The sequence below is a fragment of the Suncus etruscus genome, chromosome 16 (genome assembly GCF_024139225.1).
Source record: "Suncus etruscus isolate mSunEtr1 chromosome 16, mSunEtr1.pri.cur, whole genome shotgun sequence".
Taxonomy (NCBI): Eukaryota; Metazoa; Chordata; class Mammalia; order Eulipotyphla; family Soricidae; genus Suncus; species Suncus etruscus.
In genome coordinates this window covers 64,372,106-64,397,663 of record NC_064863.1, presented here as the reverse complement: position 1 = coordinate 64,397,663, position 25,558 = coordinate 64,372,106, and the positions used below count along the sequence as shown (strand labels likewise).

At 39.4% G+C, this 25,558-nt stretch overlaps 1 protein-coding gene and 1 non-coding gene across 2 annotated transcripts; one reads left to right on the top strand and one right to left on the bottom strand.

Annotated features, from left to right (window-relative positions):
- Nucleotides 1-12,326: 12,326 nt before the first annotated feature.
- Nucleotides 12,327-23,388, bottom strand: LOC126032185 (ankyrin repeat domain-containing protein 26-like). The gene is given in 14 exon segments (XM_049789871.1): nucleotides 12,327-12,562; nucleotides 12,564-13,115; nucleotides 13,531-13,909; nucleotides 13,911-14,296; nucleotides 14,298-14,377; nucleotides 14,380-14,650; nucleotides 15,244-15,527; nucleotides 15,530-15,701; nucleotides 15,703-16,003; nucleotides 16,005-16,170; nucleotides 16,173-16,270; nucleotides 16,272-16,723; nucleotides 16,725-16,867; nucleotides 23,169-23,388. Coding segments are annotated over 14 exon segments (3,669 nt in total). The 3' UTR covers nucleotides 12,327-12,397.
- Nucleotides 23,389-24,110: 722 nt separating this feature from the next.
- Nucleotides 24,111-24,273, top strand: LOC126033187 (U1 spliceosomal RNA). Its single transcript, XR_007504326.1, has one exon. It is a non-coding gene; the product is annotated as a U1 spliceosomal RNA (small nuclear RNA).
- The last annotated feature ends 1,285 nt before the right edge of the window (nucleotides 24,274-25,558 follow it).

Here is a 25,558-nt window from a genome sequence, read left to right as displayed (position 1 = left end):
CCCTGAGTGCTGCCAGGTGTGACCCAAAAACCCATATACTTAGTTTCTTCTCTCTTATCTGGTGGAGAAGTTCTGAAGAAATATTTTTTTTTTTTTGGGTCACACCCGGCAGCGCTCAGGGGTTACTCCTGTCTCGACGCTCAGAAATCGCTCCTGGCAGGCACGGGGGACCATGTGGGATGCCAGGATTTGAATCAATGACCTTCTGCATGAAAGGCAAACGCCTTACCTCCATGCTATCTCTCCGGCCCCCTGAAGAAATCTTTTTTTTTTTTTTTTTTGTTACTTTTGAGCCACGCCCGGTGGTGCACAGAAGTTACTCCTGGCTCTTCTCTTAGAAATCTCTCCTGATAGGCTCTGGGGACCATAAGGGATGCCGGGGATTAAACCCAGGTCTGTCCCAGGCAGCTTTACCACTGTGCTATCACACCGGCCTCTGAAGAAATCTTTTTAAAATAACTGAAATGAACTTCCTCAAAGAAGTATGTGTACATTTCCTTTCTCCATTTTTTGATGGATTTTTAGATTTTGTGGGGTTAAGCTTTGTGAGTACTTTGTATATCCTAGTAATCACATCTTTATCTGATGTATTGAATGCAAATATTTTCTCCCACTCAGCTATCTCTTAAATTTAGCCAGTACAGACAACTCTCTGAGGAAGACCAACAGATTGCTAACAGGTAAATTAGAAAATGCTCATTAACACTTGTCATTAGGGAAATCCAAATCAAGACAACAATGACGAATCATCTTACAGCAGTATGGATAGCAGATATCAAACATACTGGGAACAATTTGTAACGTTGGAAATGTGTTGAGAAAGAAACTCTCCACTGTTGGTGGGAATGCTGCTTGGTTCAACCTCATCAATCTGCCATATGACCCAGCAATCCTGTATGGCAGTTGGGCTTGGGCATACCCCTTAGATGCCCTCACATGACCGCTGGGCTTGGACATGCCTTTGGATACCCCACTTGGCAGTTGACTTAGACACACCTGTTGGATACCCTTCCTGTAATACTGTTGTTCCTGACCGTGCCCCTGGACACGCCCTATGGACATGCCTCCTTGTCATGCCAATATAAAAAGTAAAACTTGGACTGTTGAGGGGGGCCCTGGCAGGTTCGAAGGGGTGAGGGTGGGGCAGAGATAAAGCATCGGAAAAATGGTGCCTGCTTTGCATCTATTCACTTTTTTTATTTTCTTTGAATCTTGGCCTCCCCTGGCCATCTCTGACCTGTGAATTTTTTTTTTTTTTGGTTTTTGGGCCACACCCGGCAGTGCTCAGGGGTTACTCCTGGCTGTCTGCTCAGAAATAGCTCCTGGCAGGCACGGGGGACCCTATGGGACACCGGGATTCGAACCAACCACCTTTGGTCCTGGATCGGCTGCTTGCAAGGCAAACGCTGTTGTGCTATCTCTCCGGGCCCGCTGTGCTATCTCTCTGGGCCCGCTGTGCTATCTCTCTGGGCCCTGACCTGTGAATTTTCATCTAACTCTCCATCTCTCTGGAACCCCAGGTGACAGCAGGCCTCAGATTCTACCAGGAATAAGAAGTGTACTTCATTTCTCTTTCTCTTCTCTCTTCTCTCTTTGTCCCAGGTGGGAGGTTACTACAAGTTGGCATCCCTAGGTGGGGATGAGCCCCACCCAGCAGCTGGGCTACACATGGGCCCTTGTGAGTCTTGCTGTACCGGGCCCTGGCAGCCTTGGGCCTCTTCAGCATGCAGCCCTGTAGCCCTGGTAGCCTGAAGCCTCTTAAGCTACAGCAATACAGTATATAATTTTAGATAGGGCTCATTTCACTTAGTAAAAAGAATTCAAATTTCTTTTATTTTGGGGGGGGGTTGGGCCACACCTGAGGATATTGCAAAAATGTCCTTTATTTTTCTTAAATTCCATAGATGAGTGAAACTCTGCCATATTAAAAATATGCGAATTTCCCTACTAATCTACCCATTATGTGCTACATGAGGGTCAAGATGGAGGCCTGGACAAGTGGCCAGGAGTTCAAGTAGGCCTGGAGAGTGATCAAACATTCAAGTTTGGGAGAATCCTGGGTAATCTATTAGTCAAATTTTAGTCTGAACAGCAGCTATAGGCTCAAGTTTGCCCATGACTCTTGGCTAGTTTTGTTATACCAATTGGGCAGTAGGTGAACTTGTGCTGGGTGAGTTTAAAAGGAATCTGGGATCTCAATAGCAATAGATGACAAAATACATACCAGTGGCAGAAACAGAGCTTACCAGATTGTATGCATGCATTGGAACACAGTAGATGGTGAGGTAGTGAGTGCCGGGTAGAGTACCCAAGCTAGTTATACTTAGGGAGATCCACAGATTCTTTCTGTCTATCCTGTTGCGGCTTACACATCAAAAGTCAAATGCAGACTGATTAGGACTGCTCAGTTTGTCTGCTAGGAGATAATTGTTACCATATCCCTCAACTATCTCAGATTTTCGTAAGTTGGTGCTGGATGCTGCTCTTCTTAGGGATGAATGAGATTTAAAAACCACCAATTCTGCTCTCAGCAAGGTAGCAAGAATTCAATCAGATAGCATCTGCCAGTGACTAATCCCTGCTAAAGTTCTATTTTTTTTTTTTTGGTCTCAGTTGTGAGTATAAAGTCCTAATATTAAAGCCAGGTGTTTTGTGCAATTCCCTTCTTCCCTGGGGTAATTTTATGCACCTCAGAGATTGATCTCTTCTCATTTGTAGCTTGTTTTCCCACAATGAGATTCATTTCTTGGTGAGGGTGTCTTTCTCTCTCCAGTCCATCTAGAACCACACTGTAAGGGGTTACAGGTTGGCTTCTATGTAAATTAATCTAACTTCCTGTGTCAATTTGCTGTGATTTAAGAAGGAGAATGTAAACAGAAGTTCTAGTTTAGTAGTTTTGGCCCTTTGTTATTGATTCATTATAAAAACTTATATAATTTGGGAATAGTTAAATGGAAAAGATGAAGAGAGCAAAGTCTGGAGAAGAGCAAGAAATTTCTAGATCCCCTGCAGATATGCCATTCTCTCGAAAGTTCTTTGTATTCACCAACCCAGAAATTCTTCAAACTGGTTCATTTCCTCTGTAAGGTTTGTAAGGTCTCTGGTAAAGGTGAATTTCAAAGGCTACTTTCGGTTGGGGAGTTACTTCTAGCAGTCTTCCCTCAGGATAATTTAGGGAAGAGAATTTAGGACTCCAGCAGACAAATTACCTACCAGCACTTTGATCTGTTTCCTCAGGTCCTCCTTTTTTTTTTTTTTAAGTAAATCTTTGATCTTGGTGAGACTGAAAGTTATAACCCCATATTCTTAGGAATGGTCCTTTAGGCAACAACTCCACTTTAGGTGAATTCCTTAAGTAATATAATTAACACAACAGACATTTTATCACTTCTATCACTTAAAGCGATTCCAGCACTTTAGAGCTCTAGGCCAGAGATGGGAACCAATACCAAATATATATTTATCTAACAAGTTACAATATTTCATTGGCAAAATGTAAACCCATGGAATTTATTACTGTGCTATTCATTCATTGATTTGGAGATTGCAACTGCCATTTGGAGCACCAATTAATGAAGATAAATGAAACGATAGATTGTAAAACACTTTGTTGTCAATAAGCGGCAGGTTGGAAGATACCAGATCCATGTCCTCAAAATAGCCATCTGTCTTACATAGTCACAAGAATCTACTTTATAAAGCAAGGGTCTAAAACTCAATTTACCTGGAGGTCGCAGGAGGCAAAGTTGGGGTGAGGCAGGGCCGCATAAGAGATTTCACAAAAGAAAAAGTCCTCAAACGTCATTATTAACAATTTTAATTATTTCTTCTGAACATGAATAGAACATTGAGTGAAGATCATGAACAGTTCTTCTGAACATGGCATCCTTTGCCTATTCCTTGCTGCCAGAGACTTGACAGCACTTCTTCTCACAAATCTCAATCACATTTGGCTTTAGGGAGGAAGCAGTTGAGACCCTCAGTATGGCTTGAAGATGATTATCATTAAGCCTAGATCTGTACTTTGACTTATTGAAGTTCAATGTGGAGAATAACTTTTCACACAAATATGTGCTCCCAAAAAGGCACATGGTGCACTTGAACATTCGGGAAAGCTCAGGGAAGCTGGGGGGCAATTCTTTTAAAAATTGCCCATGCATGTCTGCTTTTCCACTAATCTCCCTGAACTTGGCTTTGAGATCAGAGTTGCATTGCAGGTCAATGAGCTCCATTTGAAGCACAGGAGGGGCATCTTGCACATCAAAGGAAAAGGGGTCCACAAAAATTTGGAAAGTGGTTCTGTGCTTTTTGAAGTCTGCGAATCTGTGATCAAATTCCTTCTCTAGCTTAAAAATAGCATCAACATATTTCTCACCACTGAGTGGTATGCCAGCACCTACAAGTTCCTTGCATGCTGGGAAATGGCAAAGGTTTGTCTGAGAGAGCTGGGATTTCCATACACAAGTTTTGAGGAGAATGCTCTCACGTTGTCATAGGCAGCACTGATAAGCTGCCCCGAGCCTTGTAACATCTTGTTTAGTACATTCAGCTTTGTGTGTACGTCAACAAGAAAAGCTAAGTCCATGAGCCATTTGTGATCACTCAACTCAGAAACAGTATTCCCATCCTTCTCCATGAAGGCTTTTACTTCTTCTCTCAACTCAAAAAATCTTTTCAGGACATTTCCTCTGCTGAGCCAACGTACCTCGGTGAAATAGAGCACATCTCAATATTCTGACTCCATTTCCTCTAAAAAAGAATGGAACCTCCTGTGCTTTAAGCCTCTGGATCTGATTTGGTTGATGCATTTTACAACAACAGACATCACATTGTCACACAGCAGGCATTTACTGCAAAGGGCCTGCTGATGGATAATGCAGTGAAGAGCAATGGCCTTCTTACACCCTCCTCTTCAAGTTTTTTTTGAACAAGTGCCATCAGTCCATTTTTCCTCCCTGTCATTGATGGTGCTTCACAGTTATTATTCCAACAAGCCTCTTCCATGGCAAACGTGCATTCTCAATGGCATAACACAGATGCCGAAATATCTCATTAGCGGTGGTCTGGCCATGCATTGGAATTATTGTGAGCAGCTCCTCTGTCAATTCAAAATTGCAATCAACACCACGGACATAAATTGTGAGCTGCACAGTGTCTGTTATATCTGTTCCCTCATCAAGAGCAACTGGGTATGCATCAAAACATTTGGCTTTCTCACACAGTTGATGATGAATGTCACTTGACATGTCAGAAATGCGCTCTGCCACAGTGTTGGCAGAAAGGCTGATTTTGCTAAACTGACCTTTCTTTTCCAGATAGATAATACTTGCAGCCTGTAATATGCATTTTTTTTAACAAACTCTCCTTCTGTGAATGGTTTCTCTGCCTTAGCAATCATCTCACTAACCATGTAACTAGCTTCGACTGATGCAACATTTTTTTTGGTTGCTTTCTTGAAGAAATCTTGTTGCCTCATTAGACATGCTTTAAGACTGGCAACCCGCTTGGTTCTCTCATTTCCTTGATATTTTGCACATTCCTCAGCATGTTTAGTTGAATAATGGCGTTTCAAGTTGTATTCCTTGTGCACTGCAACTTTCTCTGAGCAAATAAGACATGTGGGGATGCCCCTGTGCTCAACAAAGAAATACTGTGCGTCTCCCACTTTTCCTTGTTTGTCTGTGCTCCTCATCAATCTTTCTCTTCACTGCAGTCTTTGATGAAGTCATGATGAAGGTATGACAAAATCTAATTCTGTAATAAACTTCTCTCTCTTAGGCCTCCGATAATGCAAGGGTCAGCGCGCAGGAGCAGCGGAAATGACGTCTGCGCTAGGCGCAAAGTATTCGTGATTATTCACTTACCAAATATTCAGAATAAAAATCGCATTAGTAAGAAAAAAATCGCAAAAAATCGCATTAAACATTTGCATACCCCAAATGGAACTGCTCGGGGTATGCGAAAGTTTAATGTGATTTTTTTCTTATAATGCCATTTTTATTGTGATTATTCGGTAAGCGAATAATCGCGAATACTGCGATATTTGAAGGCCGGCCGTGGACCACAAAATAATGTAAGGAGGGCCGCAAACGGCCTGCGAGTTTGAGACCCCTGTTATAAAGGAAAGGAGAACTTTCACACATTGTATAGAAAAAAGTAGTTTGCAGATAGGTAGGAACTGAGTTTAAATTCGCTTTTGAAGTGGTCCCCTAAGGCACATTCTACCTTATCTGCAAACCTAAACCAAGGATTTGAGTAAGTGGTGTAGATCTTTTTTCGAAAGGACAAAATAAAATTGACCCTGTCTAGAAGAGCTAGGTAATTTAAAAAAAATTTAATTCAGTTTCTGACTTCTTTTAGAAGGCTTTCAAGATCTCTAACTTGTTAACTTCACTCCATTTTTAGACATTATTATGTTACTTTTAAAATGTTTTAAAAATCAGTTATTTTTGAGGGTTTGTTTTAGGGCCACACCTGGGGGTGCTCAGGGTTTACTTCTGGCTCTACACTCAGGACTTAATCCTTTCGGTGCTCCGGGGTTACTTCTGGCTCTACAATCAGTAATTTCTCCTAATAGTGCTCAGGGGACTGTAAAGGATGCCAGAGATGGAACCTTGCAAGGCAAGCACACTACCCACTCACTGTATTATCTCTCCAGCCCCGTCTTATGTTAGTTTTATGTCTAATGTTCAGAATATTTAGTTGTATTTAGGTGAAGGACTAGGGGGAAATAATGTCTATTCTTTATCTTAAGTGGAGGTGCAGAGTAGGTATTAGCCTATTAAAATTCTGATATTAAAAGTTGAAGTAGAGAGGCCAGCAGGTTGACCAACAGCAGTTTGGTGCTTGCCTGGCACACACACACACACACACACACACACACACACACACACACACACACACACACACACACACACACACACACAGGAAAAGCGGAGGTGGGCGGTTTCTGGAAGCCCCTGGTGCTTGGCTTGGCTCTCGCGTTTTATCTGCGTTATTTGCCGTTGGGAGCTAAAGTGCGCGGGGGCACCCGTTATAGCTGACCACACAGAGCTTGGTGGCGTCAGAAAGGGAGATGTTACCCTGTCTTGGGTGTGCGTGTGCCCGCCCGGCCTCTGAGTGAAGCTTGCTCGGCAGGCCAGCAAGTACCGCTCTAGCCCCAGTTCCTGGCAGGTTCACCGGGATAGGACGTGGAGCAGTTCGGTACCTCGTCGCAGGTGAGTTTTCCAGTTGGCGCAAGAAGACCAGTTTCAAGGTCAGCCATGGCCGTCCGGGCTGCTCTATCCCGGGTCCTTGTCTAGGCCGCCTTAGTGATGTGCGCTCACTTTTGGTAAGTAGTGAAAGAAGATAGGGCAAAGAAAGAAAGGCATAAACTAAACACTTGGCAGGGTTTTCCTACACTTGACTTCTCTCTTGAGCATAGGAATTGTACAAATAATAGCTGGGAACCCCCCCCCCCCCAGAAACGAACCCCCTACAAAAAATCAAATGTAATCTTCCCTCAAAACAAAAGCAAAAACAAAACAACAAACTAAAAACCAAACAACCCCCCCCCCCAAATAAAGTTGAGGTAGCGTTGTATAGTTGTAAGCAACAACTTTTAAACACTATTTTATGGTGATTTAATAATGATAATTAATAATAATAATAATTCTAGAAACTATTGTAAGCACATCACCGGAATAAAATTAAAACACTAATCAAAATAAAAGCTTATCACCCTTAAAAAGAAAAGAAAATTGAGCGAGAGGGATAGTACAGTAGAGAGGGCGCTTGCTTTTTTAATCAAGGATTAAAAATCCTTGGATGTCGCCCCAAACAAAAAAGGCCAAAAAGAAAAAGTGAAGGATATTTTCTGGTGTTCCACAGAATGTAAGGAATGGGTCAGGATCAAAACCAGAAGTTGTAAAGTCCCAAAAGTCAAGAGTTCGGAGACAATTGTTTCTAATCTTTCTAATAACTTGAATCCTGTCTCTGATTTCCCTACCAACTTCCATTATTGGGGCTATGCAAGAGATTAGGTGATTCCTAATTTCCTGTGTCTTGAACCACTATGGAGTTTTCTTACTGGGATAAATTTTATTGCAGTATAAAGTATAATGTGTTATTTGATTTTTCCACAATTCCCTTTGAAGAGTACATTTATTGAAGATTTATAAATGACACTTGATCTTGGTATTTAAAGTACATCCTAGATAACTCTAGATAAACATGACTTGAAATGGATGAGAAAGAAGGTATTGCCAGATGATACAGCTTCTATTCAGAGTTTTCCAGTCTTCACCAATATTGGTGAATCCTGGCAGTGAATTAATCAGATTCCCACAGGATACCATGTTACTATTATTGAAATACCTGTTTTTTTCTTTATTTTCCAAAGACAGTGTACTCTTTCTCTACATTTAAGTTCTTGGATCTTAATTTTACCCAAATACAGAAAACTCAGTGTATGGCATTATAGTCTTTTTCTCTGGTTAATAGGACTTACTCCCCTTGGTATCATTTCTTTAATAAATCACTTTCATATAAATTTTCATACTGGGATTCATATGTGGGGACCTTGCCTAAAAACTTTCATACACGGAATTCAGACATGGAGCCTTGTCTATCTGGAAGTCACATGAGGTTGTATAGCACAGATATTGCTGAAGGGTAAGAGGTAGAAATCATAGCCAAGGGGTTGTGATCTTGTTGTCATGGAGACAGACAAGCTGAATTCATCATAAAGCATATTTCCTCCAGGTATGATGTTGCTGTGGAAACACGGAGCCTAAAGCCTCAGAGAACATTCTGTTCTAATCCCAGCTGCTTTATCCATCTGTTTTTTTTTTTTTTTTTGTCTCATTAGCAGAAGATGACTAGCAGTGCAAGAGGCCTTTACCACATCTCTGTTGAACCTACTTCTCTAAAGGAGAAACTCATTCCTGGACCATTTCCTGGATAAGTAGAAACCTTGGGGTATTTTAAAGTAAGGTTTACTAAATTAGATAGAAACAAAATCTTCCTGTGCTGTGAAATATTTGCGAATCACAAGTACCACATATTCACTTCATTCTAGGATCATGTGGGTATTAGTCTTATTTTGTATACATACATTCTTTTCTTTCTAGAAATGGAAATAAATACGCTAATTCAGTTTAGTGTTTCCTGAGGTCAAGGTTCACAAAACGCACTTGGGTGTTAGATGTCTCAGTGCAGGAAGCTATATAACAAAGTACCATCGAGTTAAGACATAAACAATAATTAAACAACAAAGTTAAACCATCTGCAGAGATCCAGAGATGAAACATGTAAGATCAAGCTGCCAGCTGATTCTTTATCTGACTTGCATGACTTCTGTCTTGCTGTATTCTCTCCTGGAGAGGTAGAGCCCTTTAGGTTTTTTTTTTTTTTTTTTTTTACTGCACTGATTTACTACACTGAAGGATATGCTCTTTACATAATGTCAAACCTCATATAAAAGTATCTCACGAAGCTTCACTTCCAGTGGGGACAGAGCTTTCATCTACAGAAGTGATAGAAAAGAGTACAAATATGCACCAATGCAAGTGAAGTGGTTTTATGTTGATTCTGAGGCAGGGAGAGTCATGCAAAACACACTTTGATGAGCTGTTTTCTATGCCATTTAAAACTATCAGTGACTTATGTTCTTCATTGTTCTTACTATTGTTGAAATGAGTCTCTGCCAGTAAATGGGAGTTGACAAGATTATTTCCTACATTTTACTTTCAGCATCTTGGAGTCATCAGCTAGATTTGGGAGTCAGGATCGATTTCCAGAGACAAGCAAAACTACTAGTCAAAGTTCAATTAGGAAAATAGAAATTGTTTCAGTTATTTCAAGTATAGAGCAGGTTTTATTATTTGTTTGTTTGGGGGCCACACCCAGCAGTGTTCAGGGTGTATTCCTGGGTTAACACTCAGGGTTAGCAAATAATATTTGGTCATTATTCTAGTGTTTTATATATATATATATAAAACATTAGAATAATATATATTATATGTTATAATATATTTTATATAATATATAAAATTATATATATATATATATATATATATATATAGTTCCAAGATTCTAACTATTTCTTAAAACTTGCAGTTGTAAGTTGATTGTGATATTTGTGAGCTGGAAGCTTTTATTCAGTCTTTTGTAATTATAACTTTGCCCTTCTGTGTTTCTATATACCAACTAGAGAAAATTCATGATTTTAACACAACTGGGTTAGGGTCAGCTAAACCTTAGCATTGTTTTAATGAAAGCTGAGGACTGGAGACCGGTGATTAGAAAGCCATTAGTAGCCATGGACATAGTGATGACTGATGATGATGATGATGATGATAATTGATACAATTGGTAGTAATGATTTGACCATCAATTATTGACTATGGCTTATCTTTACTGTTCACTACTGTTTATATACTAAATACATATCAACTCATTTGATTTTCTTGTTTTAGGTAGGATAAATAACAATTGTCATTCCCATTTTGTTGATCAAGACACTGAAATATCAAGTAGTTATACAAATTCCCCAATTTTATGTAGCTAGTAAGTAGCAGGATCAAAGTTGAGATTTCACATAGCTCTTAAATCTTATAACCACTTCAACAACTTCTAATGGTCACAATCGAATTTTAATTCACTTGTTACTTTTTCTGAATATATTGAGTACTGCAGAAAAATGTTTTCTTTGTCTTTCCTTTGTGCTTACCATATCTTGTGATAAAATTAGTGGCTAATATTTATTTAGAGTTTTCCTTAAGACTATACTTTTGGGATCATTTCCTTTTTTGGAGATTCTCACCCGGTGGTACTCAAGATTTACTCCTGACTCTGTGCTCAGAGCTCACTTCTGTCAGTGTTCGGGCGGGGGGTTATATAGGATGTTGGGGACCAAATGTGGGTAGGTTGCTTTCAAGGCAAATGCCCTTCCCAGTGTACTATTGCCTTAGATCCTATTGAGAGCTTTCTATGTGCCAGAAAATAAGCTAAAAAAATTTGCAGGTAACATATAATTTAAAACTCAAAGTATGAGGGGCAGAGTGATAGCATAATGAGTAGGGGTTCTAAACTCACACATGACCGATCCAAGTTTCTTCCCTTTATCCCGTATGGCCCCCTGAGTCTGCCAGTAGGATTCCTGAGTACAGACCTAGGAGCAAACCCTGAACATCACTGGTCTGCAAGACCTCAAACCCCAAGAAAAAAAAAGAAAAAAACTTCTTCTCAAAATGTATTATGTTTTATGAGACCTAGAGAGGCTAATCTGATCAGTGTCACACAATAAGAAAAAGGCAGATCTTTATTTTTTGTTTGTTTCTGTTTTGGGGCCACACCCAGTGATGCTCAGGTTACTTCTGACTATTCAAAATTTAATCCTGGCTTGGGAGACCGTATTTGAAGCTGAGGATCAAACCCAGGTCTGTCCTGGGTCAGCTGCGTGCAAGGCAAACACCCTAATGCTGCGCTATCACTCTGATGCCACTTTAAAAAAATATTTAAGCACCGTGATTACAAACATGTTTGTAGTTGGGTTTCAGTTAAAAAAGAACACTCCCCGTCACCAGTGTAACCTTCTCTCCACCAATGTTCCCCATCACTCTCCTCCTCCACCCGCTGTCTGCATTTGAGACAGGCATTTTATTTCTCTCACTCACTATCATTGTCATAATAGTTGTGAGTGTAAGTTATTTCTCTAACTGAACTCCACTTTTTGTGGTAAGCTTTATATGGGCCAGTCTTTTCAGCCCTTATCTCTCTGGTCTCTGGGTATTATTACAATAATGTCTTTTATTTTTCTTAAATACCACAGATGAGTGAGAGTATTTTGTGTCAATCTCTCTCCCTCTTATTTCACTCAGCATAATAGTTTCCATGTGCAGGAAAATTTCATGACCTCATGACCTGCATAGTATTCCATTATATATATGTACCACAATTTCTTTAGCATCTCATCTGTTGAAGGATATCTGGGTTGTTTCCAGGTTCTGGCTATTGTAAATAATGCGTGCAGAAGGCATTTTTGTGTTGTGTTTTTGTGATCCTAGGGTATATCCCTAGGAGTGGTATAGCTGGATTATATAATATCTCTATTTCCAGGTTTTTGAGGTGTCTCCATATTGTTTTCTATAAAGGCTGGATCAGACAGCATTCCCCTCAGCAGTGAATGAGAGTTCCTTTCTCTCCACAACCCCACCAGCACTGATTGTTCTTGTTCTGTGTGATGTGTGTCAGTCTCTGTGGTGTGAGATGCTACCTCATTGTTGAATTTGCATCTCCCTGATGATTAGTGATATGGAACGGAAAAGGCAGATCTTGAATTAAAATTTTGCTTTTTTTTAATATGGAAATCATTTTAATGTTATGTAAACAGGCCACAAAATACAACTTCATAATTTCAAATCAGATAATTTTTTTTCAAAATCTCTACATATTCTCGTGATGTTTTCCAAAGTAGATCCTGAGTTAGATTCTGTGCTTCAATAGATCTTGGAAGAGATCTATAGGATCCAGATTCTAATTCAGCAGCACCTTCTTCCAGTTCTCTATTGATACTTTTTTCCCAATTCTTGCTGCATCTGGAACAAGAAAGTCTCCATGCTGCCATCTGGAGGTCGTGGGTTGGCAGAAGGAAATAGGATGTTTTCTCTTGAAGCCAGATTTCTGGGCAGCCTTGCACTGTTAGTGAGATTTCCCATATAAGGAGGCTCCAGAACTGGCCTGCCAGTCAGGGTACTCAGCAGAGATCTGCTTTGCTGTTTCTCCACCAGGAGTTTAGTGCTGATGACCTTGGCAAGCCTCTCATTATCTCTGTGAAGATTTTTTAGCTTATTTGCCAAGGATTTTCTAACTTTCATTTCTTCTAGGAAGAGTTGCTTATATTTTTCCAATTCTATTTTATTACACTCTTCCTGAGATTTCATTTTGATGAATTCATGTTCCAAATTTCTAATTTGTCGCTTGTATTTTTCCAATTCTATTCTATTTGGGACTTCCTGAGTTTTCATTTTAGAAAGTTCAGATTCCAGCTCTTTAATTCTGAGTTTCATTTGACTTCTCAAAGAAGTATTATTCTCTCTTAACTGTTCTAAGTTTTCTTGAGATGCTGCTTGTACCTGTAAAAAACAGATTGACTTCTTTTAACTTTTCTACTATATCCTGTCTTGCTCTTTCTTCCATCTCTTGTTTATACTGTTCTACTTGACTGCGTTCTACCATATTTAGTTCTATATGACTTTTGAGGTTGACTACTTCTTGTTCCAAATGCTTTTTATATTAGCTTTTCATTTTTTTTGCATTGCTTTCATAGACAAGAACTGCTGCTGAAGAACTTGATTTTGTGCATCCAAATGTTGACATTTTGAAGATGCAAGTTCCAGTTTTGCAGCGAGATCATCGATCGAACTTGTACTTTGAGTTTTCTGAAGCTGTTCAATTTTGTATGCTTGTTTTTGTATTGTAACATTTAACTTGCCATTTTCGATTTCAAGCTTTTGCATATGTTCTTTGAGTCTTCTCCGTGCATCTTGCAGCCTCTGTATGTTGATCCTGGACTTCTTGAAACTTCCTCTTTAAATCCTTCTTCTCATCCTCTAAGTTAGTGCAGTAACGGGCTACAACTTCCAGCGGAGCCTCTGTCATAGATTGCTTCTTTAGATTATCAGCCAGTTCTTGCTGAAGTTGTCTCACAACCACCTCAGAATTCATTTTCTTATAAGACATTTCTAGCTCCTTTTGTTTGGAAAGGTGACTATTCAAAATGCCTTCTTGTAATACTCTGGCATTCTGTTCTTGAGAAAGTTGTCTCTCAGTTTTATTTCGTTCTTCTACAACCTGGCTCAAATGATTTCTCACAGTCCTTAATTCCATGTCTAGTATCCATAGGTTGAGTTCAAGTTGCTGTTGAATAAACTTTTTTATTGCACTGCTCTTCTGTTTTTCTTAACTGCTCTCTAATTTTTTCCAGTAACATCTCAGCATTTTGTCTTTTCTCTTCCTCTTGTTCCAAGGAAAATCTCAGACTGCAAAGTTCTTGCTCCAATTCCACATTTTGACGTTCTAGTTGTGATGTTGTTTCTTTTGCCTCTGATAGCTCCTTTTGAAGTCCACTAACCTTATTTCTCATTTTTTAAATTTTTTCCTGTAAGTAGTTCACAATGATTTTTTTCAGTTCTATTAACCTTTCATATGAAAGAACTGCATCCTGAATTTTCAATAAGCTAACAGAATCTTTACAATCCTTGCCAAGTTTTTCAATTACTAACATAGAATTCTTATAATTAGAGGAAGGTAGCGACACAGTCCTCTGAAGTTGTTTCAGATGACTCAGGTAATTCACCAAAGTCATCCACAGAGTTAATCTGATGTCTGACCTTCCTTCATTTTGATCCACTTCCCTTAAAATGCTGTCATCATTCACTTCATGTGGTGAATTACTACCCAGCGATTCAGCCTTCTCCATTACTGATGCAACCACTGGTTCTTTCAAAGTCCATTTTTCATTTTCTTTTCCTTCTACATCCTTCACGAGCAACCTGTCAGACTCTTTATTTTCCAAAATAGGAAATTCCTGGAGAACAGTGTTTCTGCTCTTTATGGGTTGAACTAACCCAGTAGTAGCACCTTCATAGGTGTTTTCTTGTTGGAGGCTGTTTGGCATAACTAAAAGCCCTTTTTACTAAAATCAAAATGGAGTCTCTGAAAGTCTGAGCAAAAATGCCTACGTGACAATTAGCAGGAGCTGCCAGCCTGAGCAGCTAGCAGATGTGGCCTTTGCCCTTGGACCTAAAGAAAAAGGGAGTTACTGCATACCTCAGAACTAGGGGAGTCGACCACAGATACCAAAATGTTACCATAAAGATAGAGGCTAGTGGGCCTAAGCAGAGATTAGATCTTATACTTTGTTGCTCTAACACAATGTGGGCCTCATGATTGATGAATGCCAGCCTCATGATGTATAACCTTGTTAATTTTGAAAAAACAAGATGTGCCAATGGAAAGTTACAGTTATTCCAAGAATGCCTTGCCCCCTTTCTCTTTGTTTGGCCTGACTATATAAGGCCTACCCCTCCCCATAATAAACAGACTCTTGATCGGAACCTTTCGTCTTGAGTCTCTTTATTTCCCAGCCCCTCTTCTCTTTTAGGCCAGAATCCTCTTCGCGACTCCTGAATAACTGTTGTGGTCTCCAGCTTCTCCCGTGGGTCGGGGTTTCTGGGGGGCCGAATTTTCTGATATCTTCATTTCACTGTTTTTGTTTTTCTTCTTTTCTTCATCAACATGCAAGTGGTTATTTTCATGTTCATCAAGTCTTTCTTGATCCTCCTCTGGTGCCATGTCTAAGTCTAGTTCAGGTGGCAAATCTGGTTGAGCTGTTTGAACATCCTTTATTCCGAATGATTTATTAGGAATGGAGTCTTTCACTTCAATAGAAGGCTTCAAGTGGTGGTAGTTTTCAAGAGATTCTAGGTGGGCAACTGGAAAGTCTCTATTTCTGGTATCATCTATTTTAGCCATCTTAAAGTTCTCGATCCACTCATGAAAGAAGGAATATATAAAACATCTTCTACTTGTCCATTTAGTGTACTTTTTTCTCTTTGATTTGCAGTTGCTGATAAGTGATAAACATACTTCTGTGGTAGACTCTCAGAAATACTCTCAGAGTCCCAAGGTGAGTCTATATCTTCCTCTTCTCCTAATCCCCAGTGCTGACAGCATTTCACTTCTTTTTTTGTGAGCTTCATCAACACATGGCAAATTGTCATTTTTTGTTTGGGCTTGTGACACACTTTCAATATCATTTTTTTCTTTTTCAACTGCTGACTTTATAGGTCTTTCATCTGGAAGATCAAGGGTTGCAAAAGGTTTCAAAGGCTTCAGAACAGGTTCGGGTGACAGTAAGTCAGGATGAGAAGTGTCTTGGACTTTGACTGAAGATCCGGGAAATGTTTCAAGCACATCTTCATTTTCAGATTCAGATTCATCCTCAAATAAGACTCTTTGCTGGTCTCACGGTGCCACCTTTTGCTTGGTTTTTCTGAGAGTGCTCGGAAACAGCCATTAGCTTTGTTAAGTTTGGTTTCTGGACAGTCTTGACTTCAAAATCAAAGTCATCATCAGATATAGGCCATGAATATTCAATGCCAGGTTTACTGGAAAATCTGGATTGTTATTTTGAAGAGAATGTTTAGGTATGTTTTAAAGTGCATATTCAGAAGTCACTTGGCAACTGCTTTGCATTTTTCCTAATGCATATCTATTTGATTCCTTTATTAAAAAAATCTGCCATTTCCTGTTTGTTTTCCTTGACAGCCAGTGAAACTGGCGTGAGGTCATCCTTGTTACTTATTTTAATGTCTGCATCATGTGCCAGCAGCTTGGCAGCTATGACCCTGTTCTGACTGGAGATAGCGTAGTGTAGAGCAGTATTACCGCTGATGTCCTGCAGATTCGGGTCCGCACCATGTTCCAGCAGAATTGTGGCACATTCCTCTTTCTGACATTGTACTGCCTTAACCAACGCTGTCCTGTTTTCACTGTCATAGAGGTTCAGCTGGCATTTTCTCTCCACTAGGAGAGTGACTACCTCTTTATGGCCACAGGCACAAGCTAAGTGCAGAGCTGTCCTGTGCATCTTGTCCCTCTCCTTGGGGCCGCTCTTCCCCAGCAAGAGCAGATGCTGCACTTTGGTCACATTGCCCGCGCTGGCCACCAGGTGGATCTTGGCCTAGGTCTCTGTCCCGCAGGTGGTACCCCGGCTCCGGCCCGCCGTCCACCGGCGGGCTGGCGTTCCACAAGCTGAAGAAGCTCTTCTTCATCGGGGAGCAGATGGGCTCTGGAGACGACTCTTCCGTGCCGCTTCGGAGCTCTGTGAAAGCACCGAAGAGAGAACCCGTCTTACATGACTTCCCCAGGCAGTCCGCTCAGATTACATGAGCCGAGCCAAGCCACGCCGCGAAGCCTCAGTCAAAATTTTGCTTTGTATGGGAACCCAACAATAGCACAGTGGGTAGGGCGTTTGCTTTGCACACGGCCTATCCGTGTTAGATTCCCGGTATCATATAAGATCTCCAGAGCCTGTCAGGAGTCATTTATAAGTGCAGAGACAGGAGTAATATACCTGTGTAACGCTGGGTATGTGAAACAAAACAAAACAAAAAAAACCTGAACCAAACCCCAAAAATCTTTGTATTGGTCAGCACGGTGGCTACTGGCCAAACATTTCTTTGATGTGCCAAAAGTGTTTTGGAGGTAGTGAGCAGATCAATCTTGTTACAGAGATTATTCATTATAAAGCACTAATTTATAACAGGCTTATTGAATGATGCTTGATTGTCTGCAACGATACAGGCAGATAGTACAGTTGTCTCCAGGGTCACATTAGAACCAGGAGTTTGAATCCTGTCAGGAACAAAGCAGGGTACCTTTCCCCTAATTCCTTTCCCTGGAGTTGCCTAGTCTAGCAACTCAGTTTTTTCCCCTCTGCTTTATTGTCCTCTCTCTATGTTGATTGGGTTTTTTAGTCTCTTCAGACACATGGTGAAAAATATTTGATTGACTGAAATATTTGCTTGATTGATTGCTCTGTGTCCATTCAAAATTCCCTTTGGTGGAAGTCTGTGACTGGATTTTGGTCAAGTATTCTCTCCAGTCCAACTAATGAATCAGAATATAAAATTTAAGTACTATGACTGCTTCAAAATAACTGCTTTTTAATAAAATCTGCTTTTCTCTATTTCATGGATAAGGTCTTCTCCATCTCGGAATAATTAAACAATTATTTTAATGCTCTGTAATCATGTCACGGCTCTTAACTTAATAAAGAAATGTAGTTTTATTAAGAGTGTTTCTAATTCAGGTGTTTTGAAATGTTCTCTTGGGTTTGGCCAATGCATGTAGCTTTTATTGTTTCCATATTTTATGTCTAAAATGCAATTAAATGTGACAATGTTGTATTCTCTCTCTAATATCAATTCTACTTACATGTATAGTTTTATAATATTTGTTTTTCAGTCTGTCTTTATATACCGTGAATAATGAAGTACTGGAAGGCAATGACAAAATTTTACTTTTCGTTATTTTTCTAATGTTGGGGCATATTACATGGTCCATAAACAGCTTTTTTTTCTATAAAAAAAGATTTTGTATTTTTATAACTCCCTCTCTGTGATTTGTTATGTGGTACTTACTGGTAGTTCTTTTTAAGTAATTTGTGCTTATGACTGTTATAGGTGGAGATAATACTTAAGATGATTTTCAAATACCCAAATCTCATTCACATAAGTGACAAGATTTGGGAGTTGAATTGCACATTTTCTCTGGTATGGGCTTTTCTCCATAGGAATTGGCCAGGTGGAAATGCTCTACAAATGACTTCTCTAAAGGGAGCCTCTAAACTATGAGAATATTGATTCAGTACCTAGAGATTTTTGTCTTGTGAAAGGTTTCTGACTGGAATTATACAATCATCTTTCATCATTCTGATTGCTCTAAATCCTCTTCTCAGCCACATCTCTGCCTATGATTGTTGCCTAGAAAATTTCAAGGTGAAATGTCTTATTCAAAGACTGCTGTCATGGTTTGGTTGCAAAAGTGGATGTTTTGGGTCTATATTATTTTTAGGATTAGATTCCCTGAAAAGGTGCCAAATCCTCCTCACTCATGTTATTGTATAGAACTAAAATTCAAGGTAAAATAATACTGCTGCAAATTTACACATTTTGAATCTTGTTCATAATTATTTAATATTATTAACAGCCCAGATTATTCAGGAATTTACACCATAAAAACTAAGCCTGCTTTTTACATGTTGCTTTGTTATTAAAGAATGAATTTAATTCCCAGCGCCATAGCAGAAATCTTTGTTCCTTGGTTACAGTCAGGCCTGTGTCATGGTAGGAACAGGAGGTTCTTGTCCTAAATCCTCTCCACCAAGCTCGAAGGGTCCCTTTTTCCACCCTTCCCTCAGCCTCCTTCGAGATTCCAGTGCCATCACTATTCATCTGCCTTTTGGGTCCAGTGAGTCAGGCCAGGGTGGTAGGTGGGAACAGGAGGCTCTTGTCCTAATCTCCTCCACCAAGCTCGAATGAGACCCCTTTCCCAACCTTTCCTCAGCCAACTTTCCTTGGGTTCCAGTGCCATCACTGTTCATCTGTCCTGTGGGACCAACCAGGTTTGTGTCCGGGAAGAATAGGGCCTTACTCACTTCCACCAAAAGCAATTTGAACTGTTCTTTTGGGTCTTTTCCCAGCCTCCTTCCTGGTCATTACTAAAATTCCCTTCCTTCCCATCAGCCCTCCTTTACCCAAACCATGCAGACACTAGTGTATCTGCGTGAAGTCATTTCAATTTATATCATAGACTTCCTGGCAGATTAAACTTAGCATTTTTTTCTTTTAGAAAATATACAGCTCGGGGCTGGAGAGATAGCATGGAGGTAAGGCGTTTGCCTTTCATGCAGGAGGTCATCGGTTCGAATCCCAGCGTCCCATATGGTCCCCCGTGCCAGCCAGGAGCAATTTCTGAGCCTGGAGCCAGGAATAACCCCTGAGCACTGCCGGGTGTGACCCAAAAACCACAAAAAAAAAAAAAAAAAAAAAAAAAAAAAAAAGAAAATATACAGCTCGGCCGGGCGGTGGCGCTAAAGGTAAGGTGCCTGCCTTGCCTGCACTAGCCTCGGACGGACCGAGGTTCGATCCCCCGGCGTCCCATATGGTCCCCCAAGCCAGGAGCGACTTCTGAGCGCATAGCCAGTAGTAACCCCTGAGCATCACCGGGTGTGGCCCAAAAACCAAAAAAAAAAAAAAAAAAAAAAAAAAAAAGAAAATATACAGCTCAAAGACCAGCTGAACAAATCAATAAACTATTATGAAATATTTTTTTTACCATTTCAGACAACCTTGCTAGTTTAGAAAAATAACCTCTATGAAGATATACATTGTCACATTTTATACCAACAATTCAATAGATTCATTTTCTTTTTTTTTTTTTTTTGGTTTTTGGGCCACAGCCGTTTGACGCTCAGGAGTTACTCCTGGCAATGTGCTCAGAAATCGCCCCTGGCTTGGGGGGACCACATGGGACGCCGGGGGATCGAACCGTGGTCCGTTCCTTGGCTAGCGCTTGTAAGGCAGACCTTACCTCCAGCGCCACCTTCCCGGCCCCTAGATTCATTTTCTTAAACACTCTGATACTCCTGATACTACAGCACAAATGCAAAGATCAATGGGGAGGCTCAAGAAGACATCTACTGTGGGGCATATATAGAGACATACTGGCAAATCTCCAAGTCCACCCAAATGCCTGAACCTTATAGATGAGAACCAAAAATCAACACTAAATGGTATGGCAATGGAAATCAAGGAGTCACTAGCCTGTGAAATTAAGAAATCTATAGATGAACAATTCAACCAACTCAAAGAACTTTTAAAAATAATTTTTATTGTGACCAATGTGAATTACAAGTCTTTCACATTATATTTAAGGTACATAGTGACAGTAAATCAGGGCCATTTCTATCATCAGTGTTGTCCTCCCTCCACCCCTGTTCCCAGCATGCACCTGATACCTCCCCTTTTGCCTCTGGGCTGCTAGTGTAACAGGTCCCCCTGTGTATAGCTTGTTGTAGATTGGGGGTCTTAATTTTGTTGTCATTGACTTTGGGTTTGGTGTTTAGGTCTGATCATTTTTTATTTCCACTCAAATTTCAAGCAACTATTTGCTCCTGGTATCATCCACTCTTCCTCTGCCCAATTTATGAGGCAGAACAAGAGCATTCAAGTACTGTGGTTCTGTTGGAAAACAAAACAAAACAAAAACAAATAGCAACAGCAAAAAACACAGCAGCAACAAAAAATCAATAAAAAACAACAATAATAACAATAACAATAATAACAAAACAACAATAATAAGAAAGAAAAAAGGAAAAAGAAAGGGAAAAAAAAACCAGGGGGAGAGCTAGTGTGCAAGTCTTTTTTTGCATAGGCACAGTAAGTATTGGGGATATTAGAAAGGGAATTTCCTTGGCCTAAAAGATTCAGGGTTTCTCCACTCCTGAGCATATTGTCATAGTAACAACTACAGGTTCCAGACATGCTTATTATTGAACCTCTCAAAGAAGAACTCTTTCAGAAGATGAGATAATCCATATAAATGGAGCTGAAGGAACTAAAAAACATGTTAACAAGGCATAATAGTAGAATAAAACAGGTGGAGAAATTGATAGAAGAATTTGAAGATAAATTACAAGCCAGCAGTGATTAAAAAAAAAGTCAAAAAAGAAAGGAGAGACAAAACTCTGGAAGAAAATGTAAGGTACTTAATGAACAAAGACAAGAGAAATAATCTCCGAATTATAGGAATTCCAGAAAGGGAAGAAAAGGGAAAAGAGGAAGAACAAGTAGTGAGGGAGACAACTTCCACACTCTTGGGAAAGAGGTTTTTCTATAAATCCAAGAGGCAAAAAAAGTGTCGAACAAAAATGACCATAACAGAAAACACCAAGACATTTAGTAATCCAAATGGCAAAAAACAAACAAACAAAAAACCCAAAAATACAGAGAGATCAACTCTTTAAAGCAGTAAGGGAGAAAAAAACCTCTTAAATATAAAGAAAACAACATAAAAATCAAACCAGATCTTTCATTTGAAACAATCCAGGCAAGAAAAAGTGGAATGATATATTCAAACTACTAAATGAAAGAAACTTTCAACATAGTGAAAGCACAGTACTACCCAGTAAAATTCTCATTTACATGGGAGGGAAAGTTAAAAACATGCTCAGACATAAAAAGAACTCGCAATATTTGTGCTATCCAAACCTACTCTAAATGAGCTACTCAAAGAGCAATTACACAAACCAAATCCCCAATTGTAACAACAGCTCTACACAATATAACAGCAAAACAGCCCTTTCTGTCAATAGTTTCCTTAAATGTCAATGAATTAAACTCTCTCAAGAAAACACACAGCTGCTTAGATTGATCAGATATCCAATCAACTGCTCTTTATAGATGTCTATAATAATGTTCTAATGCTTTTATCCACAGAAAAGGTTGCAAAATGTGTTTGACAGCCATGAACTCCCACTACAGAGCTCTCTATAAGTAGTTTTAATGTCCTTTTTTTTTTTTTTTTTTGGTTTTTGGGTCACACCTGGCAGCCCTCAGGGGTTACTCCTGGCTCTATGCTCAGAAATCGCTCCTGGCGGGCTTGGGGGACCATATGTGATGCCGGGATTTGAACCACCGTTTTTCTGTGTCTAAGGCAAACGCCTTACCGCTGTGCTATCTCTCCGGTCCCAGTCTTAATGTCTTAATTTTACCATGTCTATAGTAACTCCTTGATATTTTTGTTCACAGAGGTACATGGAGATTTAGGTTAGTCACCCCAGTTCCATATTGCAATGCTATTCTATATCAGACTCAAAAGACAGTGTTCACCAAATAATGTCCTGAAAAAAATCTTATCTATTCATTTTATACTTGATTATGCCTGCTAATATAATCTAATGTTTATGTCAGTAGATAGCAATGGAATATGCAACTGCATGCCATGAACTCCTGTTACAAAGCTCATTCATTGAGTATGTTATAGTAATTTGATTTCAATTTTAGTTAATTCACCAGTATACCATAATGCTCATAATTTTAGATTGTTTTTTGAAAAGGAACCTGGATGCTCAAGACCTGCTAGAAAATCTTTCATGGCATGGACTCCTCTTAAGTGTTCATTACCATATCACTTAGTTTCTAGACTTGAAAACTATGATAGTTTTTAAGAATGTTGTATATACATCTAACACAAGAAGCCTCTTTCAGTAAAGTTTACCCTCACCAATCATGATTGACATAGAAAATAGAAAACCTTTACATTTGACTTGCCGGCTTTATATTTTTTAAGCATCTGTCTCATTTCACCTGGGTCAGCTTTTGAACTGTAACCCATAGATAGGTCCTTAGTGTCTATATGTGCACATGAGAGTATGTGTTGGCCACTACAATGTTTGTCTAATGTTCATCTGTAATATACATAATGTCAATCTATGTTGTATATTGTCCTTTGCCATTTAACCACTCTTTCCCTCCTTTGCTTACCACCTTACAAATTCTTTTTTAGACCTTCACTCTCCCGCCCCCATCTGTTATTTCCCCCCATTTAACCCTTTTTACCCTCAGTTCTTAACTCCTTAGGAAGTGGAACATTCCCCCACTCCAGCCAGCTGCCAATCAGCTTCCAAAGTGAAAAGATAGATTCCCATCCTGAGAAGCTGTCACTGCTGCTTATTTGCTCTTTTCCCCTACCTGGCTTCGCTGTGGACTGTTGCTCACTACCAGATGCAGTTTCTGAGAGGCCCCAGACATTTTCTAATATATGACTACTGGGAGCCATATTTTAGACTCCACAAGAGCAAATTACAGGCTGAAACTGCTTTGGATTTAATACCCCCCATCCCTAGACTATTTCAAAAGTCTTAAAGGGAACATGTATAACTGTTGATATTTATGTAGATGTATTTCCTTAATAGATATAACTTTTATTGTCTATATTTTTATGTAACCCTTAATTTTTGGGATCTATTTAGTAGGATATTTTAGTAGATAAGTTTCTTCAGTGTTCTGAGTTCATGTTAGAATCAGGTTACTGGGATTGTTTAGCTTGTTTTTACCCCTAAATACACCAGTAGTACCATGTGGTAGTATTCCTTTTTGCATAGGCACATTAAAAAGTGGAAATCTTTTCTTAAATTATCTTTATTTAAACACCATGATTACAAATATTATTGTAGTTGTATGATTTCAGTCATGTAAAGAGCACCCCCCTTCACCAGTGCAACATTCCCACCACCAATGTCCCAAATCTCCCTCCTCCTCACCTCACCCATTCCTGCACTCGAGACAGACTTTCTATTTCCCACAGTCAGTCACATTGTTATGATAGTTCTCAGTGTAGTTATTTCTCTAACTGCACTCATCACTCTTTGTGGTGAGCTTCATGTCAAGAGCTGCACTTTCCAGCCTTCATCTCTTGTCTCTGAGAATTATTGCAAAAATGTCTTTCATTTTTCTTAAAACCCATAATTCTGCGTCTATCTCTCTGGAAGTGAAAATCTTATACTTACCTGGCAGAGGAGATACCATGATCACGAAGGTGGTTTTCCTAGGGTGCGGCCTACCATTGCACTCTGGATGTGCTGACCCCTGAGATTTTCCCAAATGTGGGACATTTGACTGCATAATTTGTGCTAGTGGGGGGACTGCATTCCGCTCTTCCCTAAAAAAAAAAAAAAGTGGAAAACTTACATGTGCAAACGAGTTCTTATCTAATAGAGATAGGAACACATACATTGGGGTGTAGCCTTACATCCCAAACACTTGTCATAGTGACTTGGCTTAGGCTTCAGAAGATCGGATTGATCATTCACCCCTGAACCTTGGATCCTATCTATGAAACAGAAGTGGTTTCTACACCAGCACCAGGAATTGGACATATATCAGGGAAGGCCCTACTGCTGCTCTGGCATCGACTTACTCCAAAGTGGGTTCATATGACACCCTGAAGACTTAGTTAACAGCAACAATCTGCTTTCAGGGCAGAGTTCTCTACATTTCCACCTAATGGTGAGATGAAACCAGATGATGCTCCACATCACCCTGACTTTGACATAAGATTTGTACAGAAACCAGGATCTTTAACTACAGAAACCTGACAGCAATAATTGATTGTGAAGAGCTTTTAATGGGAACACGGAGAAAGTCCTTGGGTAGACAACTTTAGTATGTCTGGAGCCTTGCTTGGTCTTACGGCAGGATACTTCCTGGGTAAAGTCTCCCTGTTTTTTATGCCAAAGGTTTTTTTCTTTCTATTTTCCCCATATTTTTCTGTGCCTATGCAAACAACAACAAATGCTACACACACACCTTTTTATTGTATTATTTATCTTTCATCTTTATAAAAAAGCTTACCAAACCTTCTGCTATTGTATTAATAACTTTATTGGAGATATAATAATTATCAGAAATATGCTTGCTACTGAAGTTTTTCTTTTTTCTACTCTTCCATTTTATTGTTTTTCTTTCCATTTTCTATTTTTTTCAGTAACTTTGCTTTCTCATCTTGAAACAAATTATGATTGGTTATGTTAACTATGTGATGCATTTTCTTTAAATAAAAATATAAAATTAAGAAAGAATAACTTTAATTCATATATAAATTAATCGAGTTTAATTACTATAGTATAGTATAGTATAGTATAAGAAAAATAAGTTTAATTCAAATTTTATATTTTTATTTTTTCCTAAGAAACTGATTTACAATTATTTGTAGTTGAATTTCAGGTATACTATGTTTCAACACCAATTCCATCACCAATTTCACCTTCCTTCCACCAATGTCCTCACTTTTCCTCCCCTCACCTAGTGTGCCTCCATGACAAGCCTATTTTAAAGTTTCATTCTTGTAGTTTGTATCTCACGCTTTTTCACTTTTGATGGTTATGTGGTTTTATATAGATGTACCTCACCTCTAACCACCAGTGTATCTGAGGCCCTTTCTTCCTGCC